At 35.0% G+C, this 15,058-nt stretch overlaps 1 protein-coding gene across 2 annotated transcripts in view; it reads right to left on the bottom strand.

The window, feature by feature from the left end:
• The window catches only part of FNIP1 (folliculin interacting protein 1), a 138,544-nt gene that overhangs the window by 43,549 nt on the left and 79,937 nt on the right, over positions 1–15,058 (bottom strand). Inside the window, exons 6-10 of one of the 2 annotated variants that reach the window (XM_077768588.1) lie at positions 14,384–14,475; positions 8,749–8,832; positions 7,528–7,599; positions 3,951–4,086; positions 1,967–2,168 (exon numbers count right to left, since the gene is read on the bottom strand). In XM_077768588.1, the coding sequence (XP_077624714.1) occupies positions 1,967–2,168; positions 3,951–4,086; positions 7,528–7,599; positions 8,749–8,832; positions 14,384–14,475 (586 nt within the window). The remainder of the gene's footprint in view (positions 1–1,966; positions 2,169–3,950; positions 4,087–7,527; positions 7,600–8,748; positions 8,833–14,383; positions 14,476–15,058) is intronic. The other variant, XM_077768589.1, reaches the window with a different exon arrangement.

The following is a 15,058-nucleotide window of genomic DNA, read 5'->3' on the forward strand; positions in this document are numbered from 1 at the left end:
TGTCTCAACTCTCTCTGCTCCTCCCCCACTCATGCTCTGTCTCTCTCTCTCTCAAAAATAAATAAACATTTAAAAAAATGTTTTTAAAAGTACAATATACATAGAAAAGGCCTGGTTAAGACATTCAGCAAAAGGTTACGGAGTTATTTTGGGGTGGCAAGTATATCAATTTTTCTTGCTATTCTGTTATATCCAATTTTCAAAACTTTATGTTTAAAAAAACCTAAACATGCTTTAAGATATAGTCCAAATGAAACATCCTCTCAATAGGAAATAATTTTTCTTTCCTATGGACTCCTAAACAACTCTGTTTGTCTTTCTTATTAAGTTATTCTCATGTTCTCGCTTGTATTCGTAATTTTCTTACTTTATACAAATTTAGTACACACTCTATCAGCACCATTAGATACAATTAATCACCCCTATCTTCTTAAAACACTTCCTTCACTTGGCTCCCCCTAAAAAAGTACTCTATTTTGTTTTTTCCTGTTACTTGAATGGCCAATCCCACTTCTTCTGTGAGTTTTCTTGACTCTTCAAATTTTAAACGTTGAAGTGCTACACAAATCAAGCCTAGGATATCCTTTACTTTTTTTTTATTCCTCAGTTTCAAGGCTTTAAATACCATCCATACACTAATGATGGTCTAGCCTAGACCTTTCTCCTTAAACTCTAGGGGCGCCTGGGTGGCTCAGTAAGTTGAGAGGCCAACTTCAGCTCAGGTCATGATCTCGCAGTTTGTGAGTTCGAGCCCTGCATCAGGCTTTGTGCTGACAGCTTGGAGGCTGGAACCTGCTTCAGATTCTGCATCTCCCTCTCTCTCTGCCCCTCCCCTGCTCATGCTCAGTCTCTCTGTCTCTCAAAAATAAATAAACCTTAAAAGAAACCATTAAAAAAATCTCTAGACTCATATAATGCCCAGGGCCTTTTCAAACAATCACCTGACTTTCCTACACCAAAACTGTTCCATCTTAATCTTTCCCATTTTAGTACTAGCAACTCCATCCTTCCTACTGCTCAAATAAAAATCTCAAGCCAACCTGTACTGCCTCCTTTATCATACATCAGCCAATTCAGTCCACCAGTGAATCTCATTAGCTCTATTTTTAAAACATATCCAGAAGCCAACCACTGCTCACCAATTTCATCACTAACTTGGTCTAAGTATCCACCATCTCTCACCTGGATCACTGGAACAGACTCCTAATTTGGTCCCACAACATCCACCTTTGACCCTAGAAATCTAGTCTCCACAAGCAATAAAAGAGATCCTCATGAACAATGTCATTCCTCTGCTGGAAACTCTCCAATAGTCTCTCAGCTTTCTTAAAAGTAAACACCAGTGCTCTTACAATGATACCCTAAAAGTCCCTACATAATCTGATCTTACTTCTACCCCAGCCACTTTGGCCTCCTTACTTTGCTCATGCATGAGGATTACTCTTGACACAGTCTTTGCTCCTGCCTGGAAAAATTTTCCCTCAGATAGTTGTATCTCACTTCCTCCATCTCTGGATCAAATGTCATTTTATCAGGAGCCTTGATGACCAACCAAAAAAATTAGCAATAATTCCATCCAGCATTCCTTATAAACCTGTTTTCTTCTTCTCCACAGCACTTATTATCATCAAAGATCTTATAAATTAATTTATTTGCTATCTCATGAGGTCAAGAGTGTTGCATTTTTCCTGTATTATCTTCAGTTACTACATTACTGCTTGCCATAATATGGGTCCTCAGACATTTATTAAATGAATGGATGAATGACTTCATAACATTTATTAGGCAGTAAGTTCCTTAAAAACAGTTGAAGTCTGTTTTGCATCTCCAGAGCACTTTGTAGGGTACTTGTACTATGGCTGCTAATTTTTCTGCCAGATGAATAAACATAATACTATGTTTATACCAGGAGAGTAAGATTTAGAGGAAAATAAAGGATATAAGCCAGCAACATGACTATGCTTACCTGTTCTATTGCACTCTTTAGTTTGTTCATGTGGCTTTCAAAGAGAGGAAAATGTGAAAAAAAGAATTCATTAAATTTGTTATTTTCATCTTCATCTTTGGATAATGAAAAGATTACCCCAATTGCAATCTTCTTTTTCCTCACAATTCCTGGGTTAGGGCCACAGCTTTCATCTGACAGATTAAAGCTTTCTTCTATAGACCTTAAAAATAAATGTTTTCTTTAATATAAAAAAAAATGAAAATAATTAAATTCACAATTTCATCTCCTTGCTAATTTAATGTACACAAGCTAAAGGTCTTCTGCTGTTTTATCAGTAAATCTAAAAATGCACATCAATTATCTTTGAAAAATCTACTGACTACTCCTTCATGCTCACATTTTTGTAAAAATTTTAACAGAGAGTCAGATTGGGAACATTTTTGTTCAGTTAGAAGTCACTAAAAAAAGGGAGTTAATCCCCATTCATAACCCACCTAAGAATGCCTTCATTTTAAGCTTATAAATGAGTCTGATCTAATTCACTGTTCTACAATCTCCTTTTATCTCTTTCTGATTCCAAGAGTAAAATTTTAAAAATCAAGGACTAAAGGAAGTAACTAAAGAAGAAAACAAGAAGCTTTATTTAATCTACAGTTCTACTTAAAATAGGCTTAAAAGAAAAAAAGATCTTTCAAAAATGAATCGACTTGGCTAATTAGAAACATGAAAAACTGAAATATCAAAATGCAATACACTGCACAAACACCTAAACAGAAGAGTTACAATCATAAAACTTTTAGGAAAAAAACATAGGATAAAAGCTTTATGACACTGAATTTGGCATTTATTTCTTGGATATGATACCAAAAGGAAAGACAACAAAAGAAAAAAGATAAACTGGACTACATAAAATTAAAAACTACTGTGTATCTAAGGACACTGTCAACAGAAATGAAAAAGCTACCCATGGAATGGGAGAAAATACTGATAAGCATATATCTGATAAAGGAATGATATCTAGAATAAATAAAGAACTCCTACACCTCAACAACAACAACAATAAAACAATCTAATAAAAAAAATGGGCAAAATACTTATATACGTATTTCTCCAAAAGACACACACATTGCTATTACGCACATAAAAATACACTCAGTATCACTAACCATTAGGGAATACTAGGGAATATGACTGCATTAGGGAAATGCAAATCAAAACCACAATAAGATACCACTTCACACCCATTAGGATGGTTATGATAAAAAAAAAAAAAAAACAGAAAATAACTATTGGTAAGAATGTAAAATGGCAACTGTGGAAAACAGTATGGCATTCCCTCGAAAACTTATCCAAAAAATTACAACATCACCCGAAAATTCCGCTTTTGGGTATACACCCTCAAAATTGAAATCAGGGACTCAAACAGGTATTTATACACATATGTTCATATCAGTATTATTTGCCAAAGCCAAAAGGTGGAAGCTACCCAAATGTCCATCAACAGATAAGTGAATAACAAAATGGGATATACACATACAATGGAGTATCATTCAGCCATAAAAAGAAATAAAATCCTGATACATCTACAACATAGAAGAACCTCAAAGACATGCTAAACGAAATAAGCCACACATAAAAAAACAAATATTGTATGATTCCACTTATATGAGGTATCTACAGTAGTCAAATTCAGAAAGAAAAAAAATTCAGTGGAGGATGCCAGGAGCCAAGGGGAGGAGGAACAAGGAGTTAACTGTATAATGGGTACAGTGTGGGGAGATAAAAAAGTTCCAGACGTGAAGAGTGACGATGGTTACAAAACAATGTGAAGGTACACTGAACTGTACACCTAATACTGGTTAAAACTTACCCAAACTTTTAATATATATTTTAAAAGTGTCAAGGCTTAAAATACACAAAATATAAGCCCTAAAAAAACCCCATTCAGAACTGTGTTTAAGGAACTATTCAATTTTATTATAAAGTGAAAATTCCAACTTACCATCTAGGAAACACCCCATTCTCCAAACTTGTTGTTTGGCTGCGTCGCCAGCGTCGCTGGTAACTGCTGGCACAGCTTCGGGTAAGTGAGGAGTTGGGAGAGGGAAACGGTGTAATAAGCAAGCTGCTGAGAGATGCTGTCAGTCAAAATAAAAACAAGTATAATATAAGCATTTAAAAATATGTCAATGATAACTAAGCATAAAGGTAAATTTCTTTTTAACAAATTTAACAGTAGTAACTCAAATTTCTCATTTTGTTTCATGAGCTTCTTAAAAATTTCCTTTTAAAAAATGTCATTGTTGGAGCAAAGTCTAAGAACAAAAAAATCATATATCAACAGGGTGTTGGCAAGAGACTCTGAGACATTCCCCTTTCTATATTCTACCCTCACTCCAATCACTTCAGAAGAAGGGCTAATTTGAAACAAAGTATTATTTCTTTGGCCATAAAACTGTCCTATGTATAGCCAAACACTTAGTCCTTAAAAGAAATACGATGTGATTCCATTTTTTAAATTTTTTTAATTTTATTTTTTTAAGTCGGTATTTAAATTCTAGCTAGTTAACATGCAATGTAATATTAGTTTCAGGTGCACAAATATAGAGATTGAATACTTCTATATAACACCTCTTGCTCATCACAAGGGCATTCCTTAATCTTCATCACCTATTTAACCCATCCCCCTACCCACCACCCGCTGGTAAGCATCAGTTTGTTCTCTACTGTTAAGAGTCTGTTGCTTGGTTTTCTCCCTTTTCCCCCCTCTTGCTTATTTGTTTGAGAATTGTCTTTCTCTGACTAATTTCATATAGCATACTCCTAGCTCCATCCATGTCCTTGCAAATGGCAAGATTTCATTCTTTTTATGGCTGAATAATATCCCATTGTGTGTGTGTGTACACACACACACACACACACACACACACACACACACACACACCCCATACACACCAGAACTTCTTTATCTGTTCGTCAATCAATGTATACTTGGGTTGTTTCCATAATTTGGCTATTGTAGATAATTCTGCTATAAACATGCATTGTTAACTGTACAAATATGCATGTATCCCTTTGAAAATAAGTGCTTGAATGTCATTTCATGATGTCTTTTAAAAGCACATAATTTTATACTTGTCACAATGGCTAGAAACAAAAGGAAAAGAAACAACAAGTGTTGACAAGGATATGGAGAGAAAGGAACCCTTAGGCAATGGGAATGCAAATTGGTATACAGCCACTATGGAAAACAGTATGGAGGTTCCTTAGAAAACTAAAAACAGAAATACCATATGATCTAGTAATTCCAAAACTGGGTATTTACTCTAAGAAAACAAAAACACTAATTTAAAAATATGCACTCCTAACTTTAGTGCAGCATTTTTTATAATAGCCAAGATACAGAAACAACCCAAGTGTCCATCAATAGATGAATGAACAAGTAAGATGTATACAATATTGCTCAATCATAAAAAAGAGTAAGGTCTTGCCATCTGCGACAACATGGATGGACCTAGAAGGTATTATGCTAAGTGAAATAAGTCAGACAGAGAAAGACAAATACCATATGATTTCACTTACATGTGGAATCTAAAACACAAAACAAAAAGCAGAAAGAGACGCATTAACACAGAGAACAAACTGATAGTTGCCAGAGAGGAGGTGGTTGAATGGGAAGGGCAAATTGGGTAAAGGAGAGTGAAGATACAAGCTTCCAGTTATGGAATGAATAAGTCACAGGGATAAAATGCACAGCATAGGGAATAAAGCCAATGGTACTGTAATAGTGTTGTACGGTGATAGATGGTAACTACACTTGTGGTAAGCATAGCATAACATATAGAGTTGTCAAATCACTATGTTGTACAACTGAAATGTATCTAACACTGTATATTATAACTATACTTAAAACTATACTTCAATAAAAATAAAATAAAAATACCATTGATCCTTGAACAACATGGGTTTGAACTGTGCAGGTACACTTAGACATTTTCTTTTTCAATAAATAGAGTACAATACTTTAAGTGTATTTTCTCTTCTTTATGATTTTCTTAATAACATTTTCTTTCCTCTAGCTTTATTATAAAAATACAGTATATAATACATATTATATATAAAATATATGTTAATTGACTATGTTATTGGTAAAGCTATTATTTGAGTTTTTAGGGAGTCAAAAGTTACACACAGATTTTCTTACTGTGTGGGGGTGGAGAAGAGGTTAGGATTTTTACATTATTGAAGGATCAACAGTACTCATGAATTGCTGTGTACAAGTAGACAAGCTTCTGAATCCTTTTTTTTTTGAGAGAGAGAGAGAGAGAGAGAGAGAGAGAGAGCGCGCGCGCGCATGCGCACATGCAACTACACACCAGCAGGGGAGGGACAGACAGAGGGAGAGAGAATCCCAAGCAGGCTCCACACTGTCAGCACAGAGTCAGACACTGGGCTCAAACCCACAAACTGTGAGATCATGACTTAAGATGAAATCAAGAATCAGAAGCTTAACGAACTGAGCCACCCAGGAGCCCAGCTTGGCCACTTTTAAGAACAAGACTATACCTACTAAGATCCAAAGAAGAAATCCTATAGATTGCTCTCTGGAGCATTCTAAGGGTGACAGACATATTCCAACACAGCCCATTACGATTATAATTGCTGCAATACCCTAATTGTGAGGTTTATTGTCTTCCCAAACTTCTGTTTTCAAAAAGTGTCTCTTGAGCAGGGTGTCAAAAGCTACAACCCTTCATTTTTCCTTAGGCTATGAATCCTTCCTTTCTCTATACTGGTTCCAGAAAAGAAAAGACATTATGAGCTTGCATTTGTCTGGCAATATTTTATATTCTTCTCTTCATGATTATAACCACACACTAAAAATCTGTGAGCTAATCAATAACTGGCAAGTATTATTAACTATAAAAAGGTACATATTAGACAATACATTATTTTGGACGTCAGGCATGAAAACTAAGACTGTCATTGGGTGGATCTGTTCATTTCAATTCTCACTAACAAGTTCAATGATCAAGAACTTTATGTGCCATATAACTATTTGGGCCATCAATGCATTACTTCTAAGCTACTTTCTTGAAAAGACCACATTTTTATCATTCTAAGTATCATAAAACTTTGTAGTCTAGATTGGGTATGTATAACTAACTTGGGTATGGTTTCATTGAAAAATCAAATGCTAACCTAAGTTTGGAAGAGCTATGTGTTAATAAATTTTGGCATTAAAAATAACTCTACTTTGGAAAAGGAAGAAAATGCACAATTAATTTAAAAGGAGTGTGAGAATTTAATGGCTTGAAAAAGTCTTACAGATCAATCCAGCCAGGGCCTTCAATTTAAGGTAAAGAAAATGAAGTGTAGAAATTAATTTATGACCTCTGAAATCCTGGATAAAATAAGAACTAAATTCCTGCCACAGTAGAGAAATCTCTAGATTACATAGAAGCAATGAGTATTAAGAGAAATATACTCTAGATTAGTTCCTAAGAACAAAAATAAAAAACTCAAGTAGAAAAGAAGGGTGATCATGCTATCTAAATGTGGCATAAATGGGGCATTACCAGAGCGTGCTATGCCACTGTCTCTGTCTTCGTTCAGCTCTCTTCCAGGCATGTCCATTGGATTGCTGTGAACTGTGAATTAAGACAAAACTGTCAGTTATAACACATAATGCTATTCAGGGTGATGCTGTTCCTTTTATATAGCAAATGAAATCATGCTTATCTAATTGCATTCCTTTATATTTTTCAATAGCATGGCACAAACCCAACACCAAGAGCTATTACTCAGTTGAACAAGCTTTGAGATCTATGTGAAGATTTGACATATAATATGAAAATATAATCTAATATCTAAAGAAGCAAAGGAGGACTAAAAGGAAGATATTCACAATATCCTATTAAATGACAAAAAAAACATGCTACTAAACACAAGAATGATGGTCCTGGTAGTAAGTGATGGGTATACAATCATTTGCTTTACTATTCTGCCTATATTAATGTATGTTTAAAAATTCTTCATAATAAAAATTTTAAGAAAACAATTTGAATACTATGATCCCAATTTTGTTTTTTGTAAAGGTTAATTCTAGTTGACACAATGGCTAATATATAGCCTATTTTACAAATTTTCTGTAATAAATTTGTATAGTTGCCCATATTTGTAAGGAATATAAATAAAAATTTATATTAATTAATATTATACAACTGCCTGGATACAGAGGCATGAACACATTCTACAAACATCAATGTAATGATATAAACAAATACACTCACATATGGCTTTTACAGATCAATATAATGGTGCTTGTTCATCTAAATATTAGCTCCAAGAAAAATCGCTTATGGAATAATGTAGATCATAAATTTTAAAATCATAAGATAGGATATTTTCTGCAATTGGTGAACTATGAGTACAAAAGCTACTCAACCATGGAAACAAGAGAGTGTCAAACCAGAAATTCTAGCTGTTATAAGAAATAATGTTCATAGTAAAATTTGGTTGAGGATTCTAAAATTAAAATCATTATTTCATAATGACATAAGAAATAACAAACTGAAATTTCATGAAAATGTCAATTCCACTGATAACTGCAAGTTTCTGGAAACTTTTAACAACATATTCGGGAGAAAGGAATTAAGTTCTTACACTTGCTAAACATTTTCTTAACCACACCCTCCCCAAATGCATTTATCTATCTACTCTCTTGTTTCCACAGCTTAACTACAGATTCTAACCACTGGCGCACACCAACTAGTCTACCCACACAGCACATCGCAAACCTGCAAAGAAAGAGGCGCTCCTGATCAGGCGGAGCGGACCCTGTTCAGAGAATGCCCGCCTGGGGCTGCAGAACTGTGAAAGACCTACATGGCAAAAACGTAAAATACATATGAAAGAAGGCTGTTAGAGAAGCCAGAAAGCGTCAGGAATAAAGGGTGAGCTTAGGCAGCACAAATGCACAGCAACAGATATGGATGGAAACTTTTAAGCTAAGTAAGAATAATTCAAACAAGCTTCCCTTCTTTGAAACAGGATGTTTTTTCCCTGGTCATAGCTGATGTCAAGCACAATAATTTCATGCCTATATACTAATAAATCTGTATATATAATAATAAAAATAACCTTCCACTATACTAGGTAAAAGGTTTTTAAAGGTTCAATCTTTTCTAACCTAAAACAACATTTTTAAAGATTCAAAACAGCACAGTAATGTTATCTATATAATGTGACATTTGCCAAATAAATTTATCTTTTTATAAAAGTCAGTTTTAAGATTATAGCATTCTCCTGCCACTGTCATAAGGAGAAAACCACCTAAGTGCTTGGCTGAAAAAAGAGAACACGACATAGGACAAAAGAGCAGAAAAGAGGTCTACTGACAACCAGGTATGAAACTAGTTTTTCTCTAACCTAGAAAAGCTACAAAGTAACTGACTTTGGAAGAAACCAAAGTTCCTAAGCCAAGGAAGTTCAGCCACAATGAAAGGAAGAATGCCAATGCACCCATCAGGGCCAGACTCCCAGCTGTCCAGAAAGCATGGCTGCCACTCACTGGACCAAATAAAGATGACAGGGTCTAAAGACCCCAAAGGGGCAACATTAAAGCAGTTGAGGCACCTGCTATGCTTAATCAAGAGGCACCTGCTATGCTTAATCAAGAAGGCCTAAAGAGCCACTTCGGAGGTTTACCTAGGAAAGAACAGGGGGCATTCTGTTCTAAAAAGAGACAAATGTATTTTTCAAATTCCTAATAGATATTTCTCTACAACAAAAATTGCTAAAATTATAGTGCGTGGGAAGGCAATCCTTCTCTAGTCACTTCAAAATGTAACTAATGTCTTTAAACTCCTTCTCTGCCTAGTACCTCCTTCCTTACTCTCAGGATACAATTTTGTCTCCCACAAGTATACAGATGCAGATGCGTATGCGTGCACACACACAGAATTTACCAGACAGGAACTCTCCCTTTCCTACCACGGTTATCTCCAAACGTAATCAAATCCTGGCCCACCTGCCTCCTTGATGCCAGAGCAGTAACAACAGGTAACATTATTCATGTCTTATTGTGTGCTAGGAACCTAGTCAGTGAAAAATCCTGGGAAGCTCTTCCTTCCCTTCCAAAGCTAATTCTTTTATGTCAGCAAGAACCTTCAAAAATCTTACTTTACCAAGTACCACTTCTATTTCTAACCTTACCTTCCTTATAATCTATTCCATCAATATTTAGATACAGACAAAATTATTCTCTCCATATATCTAATCCCACATAACAGTTCGATAGTTCTTAAAATGTGGTCTAAAGGACTCCTTGGGGTCCCTGCAACCCTTTCAGGGGGGGTCTGTGTAAAACTAGATTTTCTTAACACACTTCAACCAAAACAAAATATTACAAGAGAATGAATACTGAAGCAGATAGGCGCATACAGGCTACATTCTAGTAAGCCAGAAATTAAAGAAATTTGCAAAAATGTAAAACAATGCCACTCTTCTTCATTAATTTTTCTTGGAAATTAATCATTTCACAATATACGTTATTTATATTAACATGAAAAAGGTTATTAGTATTTTTTAATAAATTAATAAATGTTTAAAAATCTTGTTTCAATTTTTAATACAGTTATGTACCAACAAATGTAACCCACATAAACAAAAGCTGTCTGTGGTCCTCAATAATTTCTAAGTGTATAAAAGGGTCCTGAGACCAAAAAGAATCATTGTTTAAATCCTGGAAAAAAGACTAACCTCTGGGTCTCTCCTCAACTGCGGCTTCTACTCTCCCCACTGAAACTGCTCATGTAGGGCACCAAAAGATTTCCTATTGATTAAAGCAGTCCATACTACCTTATACTACCTTATAGTCTATTTTATGCTAAATTACACTTTGAAGTTTCCCCTCACAGTTCCCAACGATAAAACACTAAGGTTTTTTTCTTAATCTTCTTTGTGTGCTTCTCCTCCTCTACTCCTTTAATCCAGTTTCCCAGGATTTCATCTTCAACAATCTTCTCATTCTTAACATTTCCTAAGTCATTTCATTCATTCATATGCTTTTACTTTTCATTTACATGCTAATGATTCACAAATCCATGGCAGATACAGCTAACTGTCTAACAAAGAGCTGTATTCTGCCTTCTATTGTATCAAGTGGTTTCTGGGAAGCAGCTGCCCAGCCAGGGATATTTCTCAAATCTCCTTATATGTAGGTGAAGCCATGTGATTAGTTACCACTAATGGAATGTCAACAAAACTGATGTATGTCACGTTCAGGCTGAGGTTGGTTATGAAATGGAGTGCCTTTTCCATTCTTAATTCCTTTCCACTGGCTTAGGACAGCGGAGCACAACCTTGGAAACCACATGATGAAGGCAGAACTCTAAGAAGGAAGGAACTCTAAAACGTTGCTTGGAGAAAAACTGTTGATCAATGATGAACACCCTTTTGAACTCCACATGGCTGAAAAAACCTTCTATTGCTTTAAAATTATTATACATTCATGGATTTTTATGTTACAGCATCTACCACAACATCTACTAACTATAATGGATATCTTCCCTTGAACATTCAATCAATACCTCCATTCCAACATACCTCAACCTAAAATCACCAATTCCTAATTTCTTCTGTTTCTCCCTACACATGGCACTAACATCCAAACATGTATACAACCAATACAACCAGATAGCAAAGTGCCACCCTTGATTCCTCCTTTTTCCTCCCCCCCCATTCCATAATTACCAAGTCAAGTCCTATCCACTCTATTTCCCATAATAAACCCCTCAACAACTCTCTATCCTCACTGATACAATCATAGCCTAGGTCTCCTTTTCTGCCACTTAGAATATCATAAGCAGCCTTCCTTTTTTTTTTTTTTTAAATTTTTTTATGTTTATTTATTTTTGAGAGAGAGAGAGAGAGTGGAGAAAAGGCAGACGCAGAATGCGAATCAGGCTCCAGGCTCTGAGCTATCAGCACAGAGCCTGATGCGGGGCTTGAACTCATGAACCAAGAGATCATGACCATGACCTGAGCCGAAGTCAGACGCCTAACCAACTTAGCCACCCAGGCATCCTAGGGGCCTTCTAATATAGATCTTTTCTTCAATACCATTGGTTCACTTGAATCCTTTCCCACTGCCATCAATACTCTTACAGATATAAATCTAATCCAATCATATTTCTATATCCTGACAACTCCTCTGTGGCGGCCTTGAGAATGCAATGCAAAGACCTCCAGCTATAAGGACTATAATTGACTAAGTACTCCAAACTACTGCGTTCTGAAATCTATCATGATGTTTGACTGAGGCCACATATTCCAGAGGCTGCTACTAGTCGGTGACTGAACACAGGAGGAATGGTAAGGCAGCCACATTTTGGCAATATGTGGGTCATTTCTAACAAACTTTGACTCAAAGACTTATCAGTGACCTTACTAAACCTTTCTTGGATTGCATGGTAGGATAGGACACTACCATTCAATCTTCTATTCTCTCTTTCATTTGGGGTCAACACTTGTATCACGATCTGAGGGCTCTTTTTTCCTTTCCCAGCTCCCTCCTCATTTCTCTCACATAGTCATTTCCCCTAATAATATCCTTGCATATTTACTCATGTCTTGGCACCTGTTAACAAACAGGTGGAGCACCCAAACTAACATATCACACTGGTACCCAAGTGCTTAAAGACTAAATCCAAACTCCTCAGTAAGGCCCACAGTGCTTTCTGTGATCTACTGCCTACTCACTTCTTGATTTCTTTTAACTTGCTTTACTCCTATTCTTGGATCCATCGACACTGATTTATTCACATTCTTCCCTCATGCCATCATTTCTTGCTCCTAGGTCTGTGCACATACTATTTCTTATGCTTTTCCTAGAACATTTCTTTCCAAACATAGGGCTAATCCTTCAACGTTAGGCCTCACTTCTTTAAGGAAATCTTCTGGGACTCTCTAGGACTGAATTAGGTACTCCTCATTTCTATCACAGAGCTGTTTAACATGTCCAACAATTAACTGTAGTATACTCTAACTGTTGTATGACTTGTGTGATTCCCACTAACTATAAATATGCTGAGGGAGGAATTGTGTCTGGTTTACCAGTGTATCCTCAGGGCCTAGCAGAGTGCTTAGCACATAACAGGTGCTTGGTAAATATTTGTTGATTAATTTAAAATGTTAAGAAAATAAGTGATGGTACTCAAATATCCTTAATTCACAAGTATAAATGTGCAAGTTAAAGCCACTCATGATTTAAAGTCTAAACTCTGTTAAATGGATTAATTTCCTATCTTATATTAAAACAGAGAAGATGAGTATATGTAGCATCTATAAGGTAATTTACCACAAGTAATAAGAGATTTGTATTATTAAAATAAATAGCTTTTAATTAACCTCTTAAGCTTTGGAAAGTGTCAAATTATAAAAAAAATTCATTTATTTCCTTGTCACATTTTTACTTTATTAAAACCAATGAAATTATTAATCGAGTTAAGAAAAGGAGAACTCTATTTCTCTAAAAAATGTGCAAACTTTACAAAGTACACGTCTGACCCTGTAACTAGCCCATACTATGTGCTGAATAAATGGTTGCTCATTTGAATAAACAGGAATTATGAAAAATAATAGAATATAAAAGGTTTCATGTTGGAAGAAAAACTGTTCTACTAAATATATAACTAATATTTATTAAAATTAATTCCAAATAAAAATTCTCTCTAAATAGAGAATGAGAGAAATATTTCTCCTAGTCTAATTGCTGTCCACGTTCTGGGACAATACTAAAATTTTTTATGCACCAGAAATATGGTCAGCAGCAACTTAGTTGAGCTTTCTAGGGTAAAACAAATAGCCAGAAACTTTAGGAGCATTTTGTCACTTCAAACTGTTGAACTTAAATAACAACAACAATCAACTATTTGAATTACTAAATAAGCTGTTACTTTAAAAAATCTTTTTAGAAACATCACACTTGGGTATCTGCTCATCTGTTTGAATTCAGGTGACAAAAATGAGCACCATTCTAAAATTACTTCTGTGGTTAGGGAAGAGAGAAGGGACAAAGTGTAATACCAGTTTTCCTCAGCTGAAATATTCAAGAAAGCTGTTAAAGACTTTTTATATCAATAACAGTGACTTTCAAACATGCATCAAAGTTAAAAACAAAGAGCAAATCAGATAATCAGATATATCTTTGTTTTCTTTTCTTATATACAAAATACTATGTTCAAATATATAAAAATTATGTTTTCAAATAATACAAAGGTTATACATACTTGCAATTAAAATGTCTTTTCCACTTCTAGTATGTCCAACTCTGTAGTCTTATAAAAGATCTACATTATTAACAAATAACTACAAATCCCTGTTATAGTGTTAACCTTATTTAAAACTCATAAAACCAAAGGAACCATTTACCTATATTTCCAAGTAGTCCATTAATAATTGTGTTACTATCAGCCTTTAATGTACTGTTGTCCTGATTGATGAATTCAAGACTGTCTTGCAGCCTAAGGGGGTAAGAGAAACAATAAATTGCAAATTCATTTTATGTTCTTTATGGCAATTCTTTGTATATTTCAACGAAATTTAAAGTGTCAAACAGGTTTTTAAGTTTTAAGTATTTGTAATAGGACTATAACATACCTAATCATTTAAATCAGGGGTTGGCAAACTACACACTGACGCTAAATCCAGCCTGTTGCCTGTTTTTGTAAATAAAGTTTTACTGGAGCACAGGCATGCCCATTCATATCTGTACTGGATATGGCTGTTTTAGTGTTACGGTGGTAGAGCTGAGACACCAGACATACTGTCTGGCCTACAAATTAAAATTACCTACCATCAAGACCTTCACAGAAGAAGGTTACTGACCCTAATGTAAATTGTAAAGTTTCCCCTCATATCTTGGGCCTGAAATTATTTTTTAAACTTCTGGCAGGAAAAAAAAAAAAAAACAAGAATCAACCAAATATCCAAAAAATATCTTTAGTTCACACATTAAAATGAACTATACTACTCCTGGTAATAAATTATTCAGAATAATGCAAGTAAAATAACTTTATGCTTTTAGTACAAAATATCCATCCTAAG

Source organism: Crocuta crocuta, unplaced genomic scaffold (genome assembly GCF_008692635.1).
Source record: "Crocuta crocuta isolate KB4526 unplaced genomic scaffold, BGI_CrCroc_1.0 scaffold64, whole genome shotgun sequence".
NCBI classification, from domain to species: domain Eukaryota; kingdom Metazoa; phylum Chordata; class Mammalia; order Carnivora; family Hyaenidae; genus Crocuta; species Crocuta crocuta.